Source organism: Ranitomeya imitator, chromosome 6, assembly GCF_032444005.1.
Source record: "Ranitomeya imitator isolate aRanImi1 chromosome 6, aRanImi1.pri, whole genome shotgun sequence".
Lineage (NCBI taxonomy): Eukaryota > Metazoa > Chordata > Amphibia > Anura > Dendrobatidae > Ranitomeya > Ranitomeya imitator.
Genome location: NC_091287.1, coordinates 212,463,872 through 212,484,368, shown reverse-complemented (window position 1 = coordinate 212,484,368; position 20,497 = coordinate 212,463,872). Strand labels below are relative to the sequence as shown.

Sequence of the window (20,497 nt, the reverse complement as noted above, 5' to 3'; positions counted from 1 at the left end):
CTTCCATCAGCAAGGGCATTGCAGATGAAACGTGGCTGGGTCTTTCAACATGACAATGATCCAAAGCACACCGCCAGGGCAACGAAGGAGTGGCTTCGTAAGAAGCATTTCAAGGTCCTGGAGTGGCCTAGCCAGTCTCCAGATCTTAACCCTATAGAAAACCTTTGGAGGGAGTTGAAAGTCCGTGTTGCCAAGCGAAAAGCCAAAAACATCACTGCTCTAGAGGAGATCTGCATGGAGGAATGGGCCAACATACCAACAACAGTGTGTGGCAACCTTGTGAAGACTTACAGAAAACGTTTGACCTCTGTCATTGCCAACAAAGGATATATTACAAAGTATTGAGATTAAATTTTGTTTCTGACCAAATACTTATTTTCCACCATAATATGCAAATAAAATGTTAAAAAAACAGACAATGTGATTTTCTGGATTTTTTTTTCTCAGTTTGTCTCCTATAGTTGAGGTCTACCTATGATGTAAATTACAGATGCCTCTCATCTTTTTAAGTGGTGGAACTTGCACTATTGCTGACTGACTAAATACTTTTTTGCCCCACTGTATATACTCATACACAGTATATGTATATATATTAGAATTACTTACCTATTACCATATACTTATTATTGCATTTATATATTTTTCCCTAGGCAACTGCAACAAAGAACATTGATGAAATGCTACAAAGAACACATTTAGTATCAGAAGGCACCTTGATTTACCTGACAGAGACCAGTGAGGTGTATGTTCGTGTTCGAGCTGGATGGAGAAAAGTTCAGGTGAATACACATTTAATTTTTAATGTTCGGTTCAGTTAGCATCTGCGAACCTCATGATGTTCGCCAAACAGTTCACCGAACATATCCGAACCCCACTGAATTCACAGGAAAGCAAAGCTAAACACTTAAACAGTTTTAAGGGGGCCCAAAAGCTGCCAACACAGCTCTAATTAGATGCATATACCAGAAAAAAGTGACATCAATTGACCCAGAGTCCATAATTTTTGCCAGGGGTTGTATTTGTAATCACTGGCCTTGGAGGATGTTGATTTAGTTGTTTAATTTAGTAGAAAAAAAAGCAGATCACAGGCATGCCATTTGAAATGACTTTAGTTTTGTGCCAAATTTCTGGCTTTAAGAAACACTGAAAGAAATCAAGAACAAAAAATGTGGTAGTCAGTATTGGTTACTTTTTTTATCCAAGCATAGGGGAAAAATTACGGAATCACTCAATTCTGAAGAAAAAATTATAGACTCACCCTGTAAATTTTCATACCCAAAAATAACATCTGCATCAAATTAGATCTGCTTGTTGGTCTGCACCTAAAAAGGAGTGATCACACCTTGGAGAGCTGTTGCACCCAGGGCCGTATTTGCCACTAGGCACTCGAGGGCACGTGCCTAGGGCGGCGCCTATGCGGGGGGCGGCACCAGAGCAAAGGTTTTATTTTTGTTTTTTTTTAGGTCCGGCGGGGTCACCTGGTCCCTGTCCCTAATAATACCCCCCCCATGGTCGCCCGCCCTTGCCCAGACATCATACAGTGTCACTGGTGGTGAGTCATCAACATCATACTGTACATAGATACTCACCTAGCTAGCTCCAGCGATGCCTGGTCTGGTCTCCGCGTCGGCCGGCGGCAGCTCGTCCTGCGTGAGGTGCGGTCAGGTGGTACCGCTGCTCATTAAGTTCATGAATATGCGCATATTCATGAACTTAATGAGCGGTACCACCTGACCGCTCACGCAGGAGGACGAGGGTGCTGCGCCGCCGCCGCCAGGACAGAGGTGGATTCCGCGCGGTGTGGAAAGGAGTCGGACGGACCGATGGTGACTCGGTGAGTGTGAATGTCTGATGGGAGGGTGGGAGGACGGCGGGGGGACGACCGTTGATGGGGAGCGGAGCAGCGAGCCGAGCCATGATAGGATGCATGGGACTGGAGTGGAGTGCAGAGCGGCGGGGTCGGGGAGCCTCAGCCGATGAGCCGCCCAGGCAGCCCATGAATGATGGTGACGCTGATGCGGCACCCGGTGGGCCCATGCATGGAGGATGGAGCCTGGGGGCGGCTGGCCAGGGGGAGAGGAGGGCGGCGATGAGCCACACATACAGGAGGGAGGGGGGGATGGGAGATGAGCCAGAGCCACCCCTGCATACAGGGAGGCCTGGGAGGGGGACAAAACATGAGCCACGCATGGGGGGATGGGAGATGAGCGGCTCATCTCTCATCCCCCCCATGCGTGGCTCATGTTTTGTCCCCCTCCCAGGCCTTCCTGTATGCAGGGGTAGCTCTCTGGCTCATCTCCCATCCCCACCCATGCGTGGCTCATGTTTTGTCCCCCTCCCAGGCCTCATCATCAGCCAGAGCCACCCCTGCATACAGGAAGGCCTGGGAGGGGGACAAAACATGAGCCATGCATGGGGGGGATGGGAGATGAGCCAGAGCCACCCCTGCATACAGGGAGGGGGACAACATGAGCCACACATACAGGGTGGGGAGATGAGCCATGCATACAGGAGGGGGGGAGAGATGAGTCATGTATGATGGGAGCGGGAATCGGATGCCGATGAGCCATGCATGGGGGGGAGATGAGCCATGCATACAGGATGGGAGGGGGGTGGGCCATTAAACATTATGCGTGGAGCATCATATGTGGCCATTATACAGTATGGAGCATCATGTGTGGCTATTATACAGTATGGAGCATCATGTGACTATTATACAGTATTGAGCATCATATAATTTGACCATCCATAATTTGCATAGTTTTAGGCGCTCGCTCAAAACACATTTGTTCAGAGCGGCCTATCACGTTCACTAATCAAAGGTATGTTATGTTTGTGTGTGTGTGTAGCCCATTCACTATCCCCATCTATTCCCCAACCCCTGTAGATGGCTGGACCATGATTGTAAATACATCATTGTAAATACACACCTGTACTTTGCATCTCCACCTCCTCATTGTAGATTGTAAGCTCTCACGAGCAGGGTCGTCTTATTTTGCTTTAATTATCGTATTGTTAACGTTGTTACTTATGACTTTTGTGTTTGAAATTGTTAAACTGTAAAGCGCTGCGGAATATGTTGGCGCTATATAAATAAAGATTATTATTATTATTATTATTATTATTATTATGTGTGGCCATTATACAGTATGGAGCGTCATGTAGAGCCATTATACAGTATGGAGCATCATATGTGGCCATTATACAGTATGGAGCATAATATGTGGCCATTATACAGTATGGAGCATCATATGTGGCCATTACAGTATGGAGCATCATGTGTGGCCATTATACAGTATGGAGCATCATGTGTGGCCATTATACAGTATGGAGCATAATATGTGGCTATTATACAGTATGGAGCATCATGTGTGGCCATTATAAAGTATGGAGCATCGTGTGTGGCCATTATACAGTATTGAGCATCATGTGGGGTCATTATACAGTATTGAACATCATGTGTGGCCATTATACAGTATGGAGCATCATGTGTGGCCATTATACAGTATGGAGCATAATATGTGGCTATTATACAGTATGGAGCATCATGTGTGGTCATTATACAGTATGGAGCACTGTGTGGTCATTATACAGTATGGAGCACTGTGTGGTCATTATACAGTATGGAGCATCATGTGTGGACATTATAAAGAATGGAGCATCGTGTGTGGCCATTATACAGTATTCAGCATCATGTGGGGTCATTATACAGTATTGAGCATCATGTGTGGCCATTATAAAGTATGGAGCATCGTGTGTGGCCATTATACAGTATTGAGCATCATGTGGGGTCATTATACAGTATTGAACATCATGTGTGGCCATTATACAGTATGGAACATCATGTGTGGCCATTATACAGTATGGAGCATCATGTGTGGCCATTATACAGTATTGAGCATCATGTGTGGCCATTATAAAGTATGGAGCATCGTGTGGGGCCATTATACAGTATTGAGCATCGTGTGGGGTCATTATACAGTATTGAACATCATGTGTGGCCATTATACAGTATGGAGCATCATGTGTGGCCATTATACAGTATTGAGCATCATGTGTGGCAATTATACAGTATTGAGCATCATGTGGGGTCATTATACAGTATTGAACATCATGTGTGGCCATTATACAGTATGGAGCATCATGTGTGGCCATTATACAGTATTGAGCATCATGTGTGGCCATTATAAAGTATAGAGCATTGTGTGTGGCCATTATACAGTATTGAGCATCGTGTGGGGTCATTATACAGTATTGAACATCATGTGTGGCCATTATACAGTATAGAGCATCATGTGTGGCCATTATTATTATTATTATTATTATTACTTATTTATATAGCACCATTGATTCCATGGTGCTGTACATGAGAAGGGGTTACATACAAGTTACAAATATCACATACATATATTAAACAAACTAACAATGACAGACTGATACAGAGGGGCGAGGACCCTGCCCTTGCGGGCTTACATTCTACAGGATTATGGGGAAGGAGACAGTAGGTTGAGGGTTGCAGGAGCTCCGGTGTTGGTGAGGCGGTAGCTCCGGTGTTGGTGAGGCGGTAGCTCCGGTGTTGGTGAGGCGGTAGGCTTTCCTGAAGAGATGAGTTTTCAGGTTCCGTCTGAAGGATCCGACATTATACAGTATTGAGCATCATGTGTGGCAATTATACAGTATTGAGCATCATGTGGGGTCATTATACAGTATTGAACATCATGTGTGGCCATTATACAGTATTGAGCATCGTGTGGGGTCATTATACAGTATTGAACATCATGTGGGGTCATTATACAGTATGGAGCATCATGTGTGGCCTTTATACAGTATGAGCATTGTGTGTGGCCATTATACAGTATTGAGCATCGTGTGGGGTCATTATACAGTATTGAACATCATGTGGGGTCATTATACAGTATGGAGCATCATGTGTGGCCTTTATACAGTATGAGCATTGTGTGGCCATATTTTTTTTTGGTTATAATTATTGTACATGAAACAGTGTGATCAGCAGTGCTAAATGGGTGTGGTTGGGACTTGGATATGGGTGTGACTAGTTGTGAAATGGGTGTGGTCAGAGGCATGGCCTAAAATTTTCCGGGGCACACTTCGTGCGCCGCAACCTTTATACCTCTTTCCCTTCAAAAGTTGGGAGGTATGGTACCGCATTTGCCAGATCACAGCAAGTGCCGCAAATACCATAGGGAATGAATGAGGCCGAACGCAGTGTTGCCGTAAGTGATCCGTTACACGGCAGATGCGAAAAAACTGCCCGATCTGCTGCAAAAGGTGACTTTCACAACAGCGATTCTTGCCAAAGTCACTGCCGATAGTGTCATACTCACCAATGGGGGAGGCAGCACTAAAAGTGCCTAGGGCAGCAGAAACTCTAAATACGGCCTTGGTTGCACCAAATGGACTGACATGAATTATGGCTCCAACACGAGAGATGTCAATTGAAACAAAGGAGAGGATTATCAAACTCTTAAAAGAGGGTAAATCATCACTCAATGTTGCAAAAGTTCTTAGTTGTTCAGTCAGCTGTGTCTAAAATCTGGACCAAATACAAACATGGGAAGGTTGTTAAAGGCAAACATACTGGTAGACCAAGGAAGACATCAAAGCATCAAGACTGGAAACTTAAAGCAATATGTCTCCAAAACAGGAAATGGACAACAAAACAAATGAGGAACGAATGGGTGGAAACTGGAGTCAATGTCTGTGACCGAACTGTAAGAAACCGCCTAAAGGAAATGGGATTTACATACAGAAAAGCTAAACAAAAGCATCATTAACACCTAAACAGAAAAAAACAAGGTTACAATGAGCTAAGGAAAAGCAATCATGGACTGTGGATGACTGGATGAAAGTCATATTCAGTGATGAATCACAAATCTGAATTGGGCAAGGTGATGATGCTGGAACTTTTGTTTGGTGCCGTTCCAATGAGATTTATAAAGATGACTGCCTGAAGAGAACATGCAAATTTCCACAGTCAGTGATGATATGGGGCTGCATGTCAGGTAAAGGCACTGGGGAGATGGCTGTCATTTCATCTTCAATAAATGCACCAGTTTATGTTGATATTTTGTGCACTTTTCTTATCGCATCAATTGAAAGGATGTTTGGGGATGATGAAATCATTTTTCAAGATGATAATGCATCCTGCCATAGAGCGAAAACTGTGAAAACATTCCTTGAAAAAAGACACATAAGGTCAATGTCATGGCCTGCAAATAGTCCGGATCTCAATCCGATTGAATCTTTGGTGGAAGTTGAAGAAAATGGTCCATGACAAGGCAACAGCAATCAGAGAAAGTTGGAGCCAGATTGATGAAGAGTACTGTTGGACACACATTAACCCCTTTCTGACTTCGGACGGGATAGTACGTCCGAGATCAGAAGCCCCGCTTTGATGCGGGCTTCGGCGGTGAGCCCGCATCAAAGCCAGGACATGTCAGCTGTTTTGAATAGCTGACATGTGCCCGTAATAGGCACAGGCAGAATCGCAATCTGCCCACGCCTATTAACTAGTTAAATGCCGCTGTCAAACGCAGACAGCAGCATTTAACTACCGCATCCGGACAGAAATGACAGCATCGCCGACCCCCGTCACATGATCGGAGGTTGGTGATGCTTGTACATTGTAACCATAGAGGTCCTTGAGACCCCTATGGTTACTGATCGCCGGTAGCTGTGAGCGCCACCCTGTAGTCGGCGCTCACAGCACACCTGATTTTCTGCTACATAGCAGCGAACAGCAGATCGCTGCTATGTAGCAGAGCCGATCGTGCTGTGCCTGCCTCTAGCCTCCCATGGAGGCTATTGAAGCATGGCAAAAGTAAAAAAAAAAAAAAAGTAAAAAAAAATGTGAAAAAAATAAAAAAAATATAAACGTTTAAATCACCCCCCTTTCGCCCCAATCAAGATAAATCAATAAAAAAAAATCAAATCTACACATATTTGGTATCGCCGCGTTCAGAATCACCCGATCTATCAATTAAAAAAAAAGCATTAACCTGATCGCTAAACAGCGTAGCGAGAAAAAAATTCAAAATGCCAGAATTACGTTTTTTTGGTCACCGCAACATTGCATTAAAATGCAATAACGGGCGATCAAAAAAACTTATCTGCACCAAAATGCTATCATTAAAAACGTCATCTCAGCACGCAAAAAATAAGCCCTCAACCAACCCCAGATCACGGAAAATGGAGAAGCTACGGGTATCGGAAAATGACGCAATTTTTTTTTTTTTTTAGCAAAGTTTGGACATTTTTTTCACCACTTAGGGAAAAAATAGCCTAGTCATGTTAGGTGTCTATGAACTCGTATTGACCTGGAAAATCATAATGTCAGGTCAGTTTTAGCATTCAGTGAACCTAGCAAAAAGCCAAACAAAAAACAAGTGTGGGACTGCACTTCTTTTGCAATTTCACCACACTTGGAATTTTTTCCCGTTTTCTAGTACACGACATGCTAAAACCAATGATGCTGTTCAAAAGTACAACACGTCCCGCAAAAAATAAGCCCTCACATGGCCAAATTGACAGAAAAATAAAAAAGTTATGGCTCTGGGAAGGAGGGGAGTGAAAAATGAACACGGAAAAACGAAAAATCCCAAGGTCATGAAGGGGTTAAGTCCGTGACTCAGACTGCAGCTCTTTTAAAAGCCAGAGTTGATGTTTTTGAGTGTTTTTTTGTTTGTTTTTTGATTCCATAATTTTTTCCTCAGAATAGAGTGATTCCATAATTTTTCCCCTATGCTTGGTTAAAAAAAAGTACCCATTACTGAGTACCACATTTTTATTCTTGATTTTTTAGTGTTTCTTAAAGCCAGAAAGTTGCCATTTGAAATGACTTTAGTTTTATGCCATGTCTGTGATCTGCTTTTTTTCTACAAAATTAAACAACTGAATGAACATCCTCCAAGGCCATCATTTTTGCCAGGGGTTGTAGTATAATTGTGCAGCATGGATGCATGGGACAGGGCTCGGACCAGAATTTCTAGCTTAAAAATTGATCAGTAAACAGGTGGATGAGTGACAGGTGTATGCCTTGTGCTCTGAGAGCTCTGCCAAATTCAGGCAACACACAGACACCAGGAAAAGTGGCATTAATTAGCCCACAATAGAAATTTTATAATGATGTACCAGTCAGGCATGGGCCATGCAACAGACAGGGTCCAGACCAGCATTTACAGCTTTGAATTTTAATTAAAATTAAGCAGTGGGCAAGGGACAGGTGTAGGCCTGCTGTGCAGGGAGCACTGATACCTTATGCAACAGCTCAAACTGGTTTTTGCTCAGCCACACTCAGGTGGCACAAATATCAGCTTTGTAGACTACTGTTGTTAGAAACTTTTAAGGTTCGTAACACAGGTAGTTGATTGAAAGTGCAGGCCTGCCTGTCTGAGAGCCCTACTGCTACAGGCAACACAAATGAAAGAGAATTAACCTGGAGTCCAGACATTTCCAAAAAGTTAGGGTCAAACACCAGGAAAAGTGGCATCAATTGACCCACAGTAGAAATTTTATAATAGCGCAGCAGTCATGCATGGTGGGTTAGGGACCGATATAGGCCTGCTGTGCTGGGAGCACCTCATGCATCAAAATTTCTAGCTTACAAATTGATCACTTAGAGGTGGATAAGAGACAGGTGTAGGCCTGGTGCTCAGAGACCTTTTCCACTAGAGGCAACCTACCAGATATAGACCCAATTTGGAGTCTAAACATTTCAAAATATTATTGGCACACACCACTAAAGTGGCATCAATTTCCCCAGAGTGGAAATACTATAAAGGGGTGCCAACACCCATACCACTACAAGCAGCACACCAGATGGAAACCCACCTTGGAGTCTCCACTTTTCAAAAAAATTATTGCTACATACCACTAGAGAGCTCAAGATTAGAGATGAGCAAATCAGGGCTTTTTCGGCAAGTTGCAGTGCTTACCGAATAAGCTACAGAGGGAACCCGCCTTCCTGGATCACTCCGGCTGATCAGCTGCCCGGCGCCACAGCTGCATGTGTCTCGGTTGTGTGACAGTAATGACACATGCATGGAGAGCCTGTTTGTTGGGCTGTGTGTCAGACTTGTACTCTGTTCTGCTGATGCATGTTGTGGTCTAAAAAATAAAATGTGTGGAACAACTCACATAAATTTCTTCTGTCATTTATACTGCTGCTGCTGTTTTTTGCATTGATGACTCAACATTCCTGGGGTTTCAAGTCTGTAAGTGAGATGCACACTGTGCCTCACTACTGTCTTGGGGAAAACCACTCTTAAGATTGTCTACAAGCATGTTTCAATACTCCAGCATGTGCGCTTCCCTAGCCAGGGGGGGAAGCATCTGGCAAAATTTACTCTTGTTCCGTGGATCTAACAGATTGGCAACTCAGTAGTCCGCACTATTTCTAATTCTAACAATACATGCAGCATGTTGCAGCAAGAAGGCACTCATGTTTTGGTTGCTTCCATAAGATCCAAGTCCGTGGTGTGTTGGTGGCTGGGTAACACTCAAAAGCTTGCTTCCTTCGTCCCCTCCTGCCAACCACAGACATCAAATAGGGGATACTTATCCTCTTCATCTCTTGTCTGTTGCACACCCATCACCTCTTCCTACTCATCCTCTTCCATTTGTTCCTCGGCTCCTGCATCTTCACTAACGCTTTATCTGGTACCATGAGCCGCCGTTGATCGCTGTAATTCACCCTCCCTGTGTGATGACAGTCCGGAACTTAGAGATATTGTTATCCCTTCCGCACCCTCCTCTGATTCCTCCTCTTCCTCTAGGACCACTACCTCCTCCCTCAGACTATTCAAAGTGTGCTCCAGCATGGAGATGACCGGAATAGTGATTCTATTTATTTCATCATCAGCACTAACCATCATAGTAGCCATTTCAAAACTGTGCAGACATCTTACATCTGTGCCCACTCTGCAAGCGTGATTTGCTCCATGTCCATACTGCGATTGTGCAGGATATGCAAAATGACATATTGCACCAGGGTTTATTGCTTCTGCTAAAGTAGCTGTAACACGTGCAAAGTGAAATTCCACCGTGTCAGCACATCGCATATCAACTGGTTAACCGGTAGGCTGAAAGACCTCTGTAGCAATTCAAGTCGATGACCCAAACAGTGGAAGTGAGCAGACAGTGACTGTGCTTTCTGCAACAGTGCCCCGGCATATGGCCACCACCAAGTTTGCACCGTTATCGCACATGGGCTTCCCTGGCTCCAGGATTAGTGGAGACAACCATTGCTCAAACTCTACCTTGGTAGCTGTCCACAACTCTTGAGCTATGTGACAGCGATCTCCAAGGCATAGTCATTTAAACACTGGCTTATTGTGGTGAGCCCTTGCTGCACAGTATGGCAGTGGGAGGGATTCTCTCTGCACTGTTGTATAGCATTTCAGGGTGCAGGTGGAGGCCCTACAGGAGGCAAAAGCAATGGAGAAAGTGTTAGGTACAGAGGTTTGTCCCGCAAGACTTGGGGATTTCAAGACTTGTGGAGCAACCCTTTCCCTGCCTGTCCCTTCAGCCACCAGAGTCACCCAGTTCCCAGTCAATGAAATACAACGTACCTGGCCATTCTTGCTTGTCGAAGTGTCAATGGGGAAATGCACCCTGTCAGAAATGATTTTTACCTGGAATGGGTGATGTCTGTGACATGATGGTATAGCGCAGACACCGCTTTCTTAGAAAAGTAATGGCGACTGGGCAACTGCTACTGGGGGTTTCTAAAAACAGATAGTCATTGCAGTCCATCTGTATCCACCAGGTGGAAAGAAAATTGTGAAGTTCAAACTCTTAGCTTTGGCATGTGTGGGAGGAAAAAATCATTTATGTGACTGCAACTGGGGGACCAAGAGCTGGCTGCTGTGCTGAGAGAGGGTGGAGTAGGGTGTAAACAACAAACTGATGGACTGTCAGTGAGTTACAGGCAGAGATGTTATGGTGGATTGAGAAAGATATGGTGTGCTCCATGTCTCAGATTGGTTAAAAACAGTAGGCATGTCTACTTCTGTAACAGCTGACAGGCTCTCACTCACCCCGGCTATATCAGGTAAACAGGTGGAGGTTCTGTGGCCGGAGACCTGTGTGAGAACACTTGCCACGATGACTGGGGAAGAAGAAGCAGCAGATGCGGCTGACGGGGTGGCCGGTGGCTGGCAAGGCCCCCTAGGCCACATTTTAGCTCAGTGAGATTCCCAGACTAAAGCATGTTGATCGCGCATGTGCTGGTTCATGCATGTAGTAGTCAAATTATTGGAATTTTTGCCTCTAGTGAGTCATTTTTTTACAAAGTTGGCAGATAACGTGAGTTGAGTCATCCTTTGCAGTCTCAAAAAAAGGACCAGGCTAGACAACCCTTGCTGACTCTGCCAACTGCAGACCCGCAACCGCTGCTAGCCATAGCCGGAGTTGTGGCTGAGGATGCAGTGCTTCTCGTTGTTGCATTACTCCATGTCTGTGTGGGAAGTTGCAGCGTAGCCTCTTCATCTTCCTACTTCTCCACCTCCTCTGCTGACCTCCACTGTGTGCCTCTAAATTCACACTAAGGCTATGTGCACACGTCAGAATATTTTCCTGACATAATCCTGAGAATTCTGCCAGAAATCTGCGTGCTTTTTTCGCGTGGATTTCTCGCGGAATTTGCGCGTTTTTTGCACGTTTTTTGCACGGATTTTTTGCGGATTTTTTGCGATTTTTTATTTTTTTATTTTCCGGAATGTCCTTTTTGATAGGAAATCCGCAAAAAATCCGCAAAAAGATAGAGCATGTCCGGTTTTTTTGCGGTATGCGTTTTTTTTGCGGAAAAAAACGCTTACATCTGCACAAAAAATGCGGAATGCATTCTAAATGATAGGATGCATAATGTTAGCGTTTTTTTAGCGGATTTATAGCGTTTTTATGGCAAAATTCCGCAAAAAAAACGCTAAAAATCCTGACGTGTGCACATACCCTAAGTGTTATCTACAAAATCATCAATATCCTTTGTTCTCTCACTACTGCTACCCTTGTCAAAATAAAAAAAAAATTGGATCTGAAGCAAACTTTTTGTGACCAAAGTTAAAGTTTTTTTTCCACATTCTAAAAATTCCTGTGAAGCCGCTGAAAGGCTAATAAACTTCTTGAATGTGGTTTTGAGCCCCTTGAGGGGTGCAGTTTTTAGAATGGTGTCACTTTTGGGTATTTTCAGTCATATAGATGCCTCAAAGTGACTTCAAATGTGGTCCCTGAAAAAATGGTTTTGCTGGTCAACTTTTAACCCTTATAACTTCCTATCCAAAATAAAATTGGGTTCTAAAATTATGCTGATGTAAAGTAGACATGTGGGAAATGTTATTTATTAACTACTTTGTGTGACATATATCTGTGTGTGATCTGGGCATGAAAATTAAAAGTTTGAAATTTGCAAAATTTTCGCCAAATTTCCTTTTTTTTCACAAATAAACGCAAGTCATATTGAAGAAGTTTTACCACATCATGAAGCACAATATGTCACTAAAAACCGTCTCAGAATCATCGGGATCCATTGAAGCCTTTCAGAGTTATAACCAATTAAATGGCCAGTGGGCTAAATTGTAAAAAAAAAAAAAAAAAAAGGGATTTATTACAGCACCATACTGATGGGGCATTGAAGCCACAAGACATCCTGAAGGATCTTGCTCACACTCATCCTGAGGAACAATGGGCCATTAAAAACAGCCAAGTTCATGGACTGAAATGTTGGCATTACCACTTGTACAGAATTTTTGCTGCAACTTCTTATTCTGAATTGTCACCTGAAACAAGACATAGGCCCCAATTCATTTGTGTTTTTTAAGTCACTTTCCTTTTATGTCTTGTGATATTAGCTGCCATTTTTGCAACCATAATAATCAAAATGGCGCAAGGTATTCATTAATTTGGTGCAAAGTTAAAAATGTGCTTTCTTTCTATCTTGACCTGCTATTGCGACTCAAAAATATACCAGGTGGAAAATTGCATCAAGTTCTGAATCCGGCTAAAACATCTCAAATTACTAGACTCCCCCACAAAGCAGGAAAAAGCAGGTGTGCATATATAAAATAGACTTAAAAAAAAGGCACAAATAAAAAAATGAATTCGGTGAAAACAAACAAAAAGACACAACATACACAAAACTAGACAAAAACATACACAAAGGACCTGATTCTTTACGACCTTTATTTTGCGCATGTTGTAACTTTGTCTGTTATTTTTCAGCTTGGTGACTTGATTTCCCTTCCTGCTGATAGCCCACCACCACCCGCAATCTCTGGCCATGTAAGTGTTGAGTTTAACACAATGTTACTGAGAAACTTAGGGCTCATCTCACCTGCGAGAAGCTCGGATGAGTCTCGCACTTCAATACCTGGCTCTGCTGCCGGCACTCAGGAGCGGAGCATGCGGCTGTATGTATTCCTATGCGGCCGCACGCTCCGATCTGAGTGCCAGGTGCAGTGCCGGCTATTAACATGCGAGACTCATCCGAGTTTCTCACAGGTGAGTATGAGCCCTTAGACTTGTGTCACATGAGCATATAGAAAAAACATCTGTTTAATTTTCAGCCATAAATTGGGATGATTTTTTAATTTGTCATCTGTGTGCAGTGCGTATGCAATCAGTTTTTTTACTCAGCAGTTATTAATCGTTTACAGGAGCATTTTTACAGTTTCCTATGGTAAAGAATTGTAGTGTATCCATAAAAATCTGATGCTGTACTGTGGCTCCGTAAGGCATCAGATTTGTGGGGGGTTTTGCACCCATCTGATTTTGGAGTGAAAAATCAGCATGCTGAAATTTTTTTGCACAGATATATTCTGTCAGTGAAAAAAATCAGTAATGAGCACTGCCCCATTGAACAACATTGGTCCACGTGCTAGCCGATAAAAAATCGGATAGCACTTGTCCAAACTATATGGTGGTGTGAAGATGAATAAAACTTGGCACTCAATGTGAGAAGAAAAGCTTCTTAATTTATTGATGCATCCAGACAAACAAAACTGCTAAACGTTTTCGGTCCACACCGGACCTTCGTCAGAGCATTTCTTTGACATTGACTGGATGAGGAAGCTAAAAAGCATGGATGAGCATCAGCTAGAAATAGACATACATCAGCTGAAGTATGCTGGAGGATCAGAGCACAATAGAGTGTAGAGCACCACGGAAAGGCACAGAGCCTGAAGGGGATAACGGTGCTGGATCCTGGGCGAGCGGTGTGCCGAGCAGAGAGGAGCGACGCTCCTTTTCTTCTCACATTGAGTGCCAAGTTTTATTCATCTTTATTCTACGGTGTTGACACCCTACTTGAGCACCGCCAATCCCTACATCTATTGAGTGCCGTGTTCTCTAATCGTATATGGTGGTGTGAGCGAGCCTTTAGAACTTGGGCAAAGCCTCTTGGAATTTGTCTGATTTATATATAGGACTAGCTGAAGAGCCCGGCGTTGCCTGGGCATAGTAAATATCTGTGGTTAGTTATAGCACCTCACTTCTCTTATTTTCCCATCACGCCTCTCATTTTCCCCCTAACACTTGTCACTTCGACCTCACATCTGTTATTTTCCGATTACTCCACTATTTTCCCTCAATCCTCTCATTTTCACCTCACACCTCTCATTTTCCCCTCAGTATATAAATGTTTTCATCTCCCTTATATATAGTATACACCTGTATGTCATCTCCCCTGTATATAGTATATACCTGCTATATGTCATCTCCTTCTGTATATTGTATATACCTATGTGTCATCTCCTCCTGTATATAGTATATACCAGTATGTCATCTCTTCTGTATATAGCATATACCTGTACGTCATTTCCTCCTAAATATATAGTATACCTGTATGTCATCTCCCCTGTATATAGTATATACCTGCTGTATGTTATCTCCTCCTGTATATACCTATGTGTCATCTCCTCTTTTATATAGTATATTCCTGTATGTCATTTTGTCCTGTTTATAGTATATACCTGTGTGTCATCTCCTCCTGTATATAGTATATACCTGTAAGTCATCTCCTCCTGTATATAGTATATACCTGTAAGTCATCTCCTCCTATATATAGTATATACCTGTATGTCATCTCCTCCTGTATATAGCATATACCCATGTGTCATCTCCTCCTGTATATAGTATATACCTGTGTCATCTGCTCCTGAATATAGCATACACCCATAGTAACATAGTAACATAGTTAGTAAGGCCGTAAGACATTTGTCCATCCTCCTGAATATAGCATACACCCATAGTAACATAGTAACATAGTTAGTAAGGCCGTAAGACATTTGTCCATCCAGTTCAGCCTATATTCCATCATAATAAATCCCCAGATCTACGTCCTTCTACAGAACCTAATAATTGTTTGATACAATATTGTTCTGCTCCAGGAAGACATCCAGGCCTCTCTTGAACCCCTCGACTGAGTTCACCATCACCACCTCCTCAGGCAAGCAATTCCAGATTCTTACCGCCCTAACAGTAAAGAATCCTCTTCTATGTTGGTGGAAAAACCTTCTCTCCTCCAGACGCAAAGAATGCCCTCTTGTGCCCGTCACCTTCCTTGGTATAAACAGATCCTCAGCGAGATATTTGTATTGTCCCCTTATATACTTATACATGGTTATTAGATCGCCCCTCAGTCGTCTTTTTTCTAGACTAAATAATCCTAATTTTGCTAATCTATCTGGGTATTGTAGTTCTCCCATCCCCTTTATTAATTTTGTTGCCCTCCTTTGTACTCTCTCTAGTTCCATTATATCCTTCCTGAGCACCGGTGCCCAAAACTGGACACAGTACTCCATGTGTGGTCTAACTAGGGATTTGTACAGAGGCAGTATAATGCTCTCATCATGTGTATCCAGACCTCTCTTAATGTACCCCATTATCCTGTTTGCCTTGGCAGCTGCTGCCTGGCACTGGCTGCTCCAGGTAAGTTTATCATTAACTAGGATCCCCAAGTCCTTCTCCCTGTCAGATTTACCCAGTGGTTTCCCGTTCAGTGTGTAATGGTGATATTGATTCCTTCTTCCCATGTGTATAACCTTACATTTATCATTGTTAAACCTCATCTGCCACCTTTCAGCCCAAGTTTCCAACTTATCCAGATCCATCTGTAGCAGAATACTATCTTCTCTTGTGTTAACTGCTTTACATAGTTTTGTATCATCTGCAAATATCGATATTTTACTGTGTAAACCTTCTACCAGATCATTAATGAATATGTTGAAGAGAACAGGTCCCAATACCGACCCCTGCGGTACCCCACTGGTCACAGCGACCCAGTTAGAGACTATACCATTTATAACCACCCTCTGCTTTCTATCACTAAGCCAGTTACTAACCCATTTACACACATTTTCCCCCAGACCAAGCATTCTCATTTTGTGTACCAACCTCTTGTGCGGCACGGTATCAAACGCTTTGGAAAAATCGAGATATACCACGTCCAATGACTCACCGTGGTCCAGCCTATAGCTTACCTCTTCATAAAAACTGATTAGATTGGTTTGACAGGAGCGATTTCTCATAAACCCATGCTGATATGGAGTTAAACAGTTATTCTCATTGAGATAATCTAGAATAACATCCTTCAGAAACCCTTCAAATATTTTACCAACAATAGAGGTTAGACTTGCTGGCCTATAATTTCCAGGTTCACTTTTAGAGCCCTTTTTGAATATTGGCACCACATTTGCTATGCGCCAGTCCTGCGGAACAGACCCCGTCGCTATAGAGTCCCTAAAAATAAGAAATAATGGTTTATCTATTACATTACTTAGTTCTCTTAGTACTCGTGGGTGTATGCCATCCTCCTGGCATACTCCTCCTGTATATAGTATATACCTGTAAGTCATCTCCTCCTGTATAAAGTATATACCTGTAAGTCATCTCCTCCTGTATATAGCATATACCCATGAGTCATCTCCTCCTGTATATAGTATATACCTGTAAGTCATCTCTTCCTGTATATAGTATATACCTGTAAGTCATCTCCTCCTGTATATAGTATATACCTGTGTGTCATCTCTCCTGTATATAGTATATATCTGTGTCATCTCCCCTGTATATAGTATATATCTGTATGTCATCTCCTCCTGTATTAGACCGCGTTCACACGTTATTTGGTCAGTATTTTTACCTCAGTATTTGTAAGCTAAATTGGCAGCCTGATAAATCCCCAGCCAACAGGAAGCCCTCCCCCTAGCAGTATATATTAGCTCACACATACACATAATAGACAGGTCATGTGACTGACAGCTGCTGTATTTCCTATATGGTACATTTGTTGCTCTTGTAGTTTGTCTGCTTATTAATCAGATTTTTATTTTTGAAGGATAATACCAGACTTGTGTGTGTTTTAGGGTGAGTTTCATGTGTCAAGTTGTGTGTTGAGTTGCATGTGGCTACAAGCATGTAGCGACTTTTGTGAGATGAGTTTTGTGTGGCGACAAGCGTGTAGCAACTTTTTGTGTCGAGTTGCATGTGACAGGTTAGTGTAACAAGTTGAGTGCAGCAAGTTTTGCGCATGGCGAGTTTTGCGCGTGGCGAGTTTTATGTGTGGTGCGTTTTTAGTATGTGCAAGTTTTATGTGAGGCAACTTTTGCATGTGTTGCAACTTTTGTGCATGTGGCAATTTTTCCACGTGTGCAAGTTTTGCGTGTGGCGAGTTTTCCATGAGGTGAGTTTTGCACGTGTGGCGAGTTTTGCATGTGGCGAATTTTGCGCGTGGCGAGTTTTGAGCGCGACTTTTGTGTTTCGACTTTTATGTGGCGAGGTTGGTGTATGTGTGATGAAATGTGTGCTGAGTGTGGTATATGTGTTCAAGCACGTGGTAGTGTGTGGCGTATTTTGTGTGTGTGTTCATATCCCTGTATGTGGTGAGTATCCCATGTCGGGGCCCCACCTTAGCAACTGTGTGGTATATACTCTTTGGCGCTATCGGTCTCACTCTTTAAGTCCCGCTTGTTCACATCTGGCAGCTGTCAATTTGCCTCCAACACTTTTCCTTTCACTTTTTCCCCATTATGTAGATAGGGGCAAAATTGTTTGGTGAATTGGAACGCGCGGGGTTAAAATTTCGTTTCACAACATAGCCTATGACGCCCTCAGGGTCCAGACATGTGACTGTGCAAAATTTTGTGGCTGTCGCTGCGACGGTGCAGATGCCAATCCCGGACATACACACATACATACACAAACATTCAGCTTTATATATTAGACTAGCTGAAGAGCCCGGCGTTGCCTGGGCATAGTAAATAGCTGTGGTTAGTTATAGTGCCTCACTGCTCTTATTTTCCCATCACGCCTCTCATTTTCCCGATCACATCTTTCATTTTCCCCCTCACGTCTCTCATTTTCTCCCTCACACCTCTCATTTTCCCCCTCACACCTTATTTCCCCCCTCACTCCTCTCATTCCCCCTAACACTTGTCATTTCGACATCACATCTGTCATTTTCCGATCACTCTACTATTTTCCCTCACTCCTCTCATTTTGCACTCGCACACCTTTTCATTTTCACCTCACACCTCTCATTTTCACCTCAGTATATACATGTCTGTCATCTCCCTTATATATAGTATACACCTGTATGTCATCTCCTGTATATAGTATTTACCTGTATGTCATCTCCCCTGTATATAGTATATACCTGCTGTGTGTCATCTCCCCTGTATATAGTATAGACCTGTATGTCATCTCCTCCTATATATAGTATATACCTGTATGTCATCTCCTCCTGTATATACTATATACCTGTGTCATCTCCCCTGTATATAGTATATATCTGTGTGTCATCTCCTGTATATAGTATATACCTGTATGTCATTTCCTCCTATATATAGCATATACCTGTATGTCATCTCCTCCTGTATATAGTATATACCTGTAGGTCATCTCCTCCTGTATATAGTATATACCTGTGTGTCATCTCCTCCTGTATATAGTATATACCTGTGTGTCATCTCCTCCTGTATATAGTATATACCTGTATGTCATCTCCTCCTGTATATAGTATGTACCTGTATGTCATCTCCTCCTCTATATAGTATATATCTGTGTGTCATCTCTCCTGTATATAGTATATACCTGTGTGTCATCTCCCCTGTACATAGTATATATCTGTATGTCACCTCCTCCTGTATTAGACCTCGTTCACACGTAATTTGGTCAGTATTTTTACCTCAGTATTTGTAAGCTAAATTGGCAGCCTGATAAATCCCCAGCCAACAGGAAGCCTTCTCCCCTGGCAGTATATATTAGCTCACACATACACATAATAGACAGGTCATGTGACTGACAGCTGCCGGATTTCCTATATGGTACATTTGTTGCTCTTGTAGTTTGTCTCCCTATTAATCAGTTTTTTATTTTTGAAGGGTAATACCAGACTTGTGTGTGTTTTAGGGCGAGTTTCGTTTGTCAAGTTGTGTGTGTTGAGTTGCGTGTGGCGACATGCATGTAGCGACTTTTGTGAGATGAGTTTTGTGTGACGACATGCGTGTAGCAACTTTTTGTGTGTTGAGTTGCATGTGACAGGTTAGTGTAACAAGTTGAGTGCAGCAAGTTTTGCGCATGGCGAGTTTTGCGGATGGCGAGTTTTATGTGTGGTGCCTTTTGAGAATGTGCAAGTTTTGTGAGCCAACTTTTGCATGTGTTGCAATTTTTGTGCATGTAGCAATTTTTCCGCGTGTGCAAGTTTTGCGTGTGGCGAGTTTTCCATGAGGTGAGTTTTGCACGTCTGGCGAGCCTAGTTTTGCATGTGGCGAGTTTTGCGCGTGGCGAGTTTTGAGCGACGACTTTTGTGTTTCGACTTTCATGTGGCGAGGTTGGTGTATGTGTGGTGAAATGTGTGCTGAGGGTGGTATATGTGTTCAAGCACGTGGTAGTGTGTGGCGCATTTTGTGTGTGTGTTCATATCCCCGTATGTGGTGAGTATCCCATGTCGGGGCCCCACCTTAGGCCGGCATCACACTAGCGAGTTTTACGGACGTATGAGCGCATAAAATACGTCCGTAAAACACGCATTACACACGGCCCAATTATTCTCTATGCCCCTGCTTCTATCTGCCGTATGTTACTGATCCGTATTATACGGCTTTTTACGGCCGTAGAAAATCGCAGCATGCTGCGTTTGTCACCGTATTGCGCAAAAAAAAATCACCAATGAAAGTCTATGGAAGCCAGAAAAATACGGATTACACACGGACCAGCAGTGTGACTTGCGAGAAATACGCAGCGGTGTTAGAGAGAAAAGCCGGTAATTCAGTGCGGTGTACAGTAAAATCACACTGACAGCTTACACTAGAATAGGTAGAATAAATGTGTACACATAAAATAGGTATATATATATATATATATATATATATATATATATATATACGGTATATATATATATATATATGTCAGTGAGACACATATATGTATATATATTATTATTTCATACAGCGCGAGATAGCTTTAAAGCCGGTAATTCAATTGCCGG

The 20,497-nt window shown here is 42.9% G+C and overlaps 1 protein-coding gene across 2 annotated transcripts in view; it reads left to right on the top strand.

The window, feature by feature from the left end:
- Nucleotides 1-20,497, top strand: part of COL15A1 (collagen type XV alpha 1 chain) — a 1,189,398-nt gene that overhangs the window by 1,075,593 nt on the left and 93,308 nt on the right. For both annotated transcript variants that reach the window (XM_069730463.1, XM_069730464.1), the window contains 2 exons: nucleotides 651-779; nucleotides 13,237-13,296. In XM_069730463.1, the coding sequence (XP_069586564.1) occupies nucleotides 651-779; nucleotides 13,237-13,296 (189 nt within the window). The remainder of the gene's footprint in view (nucleotides 1-650; nucleotides 780-13,236; nucleotides 13,297-20,497) is intronic.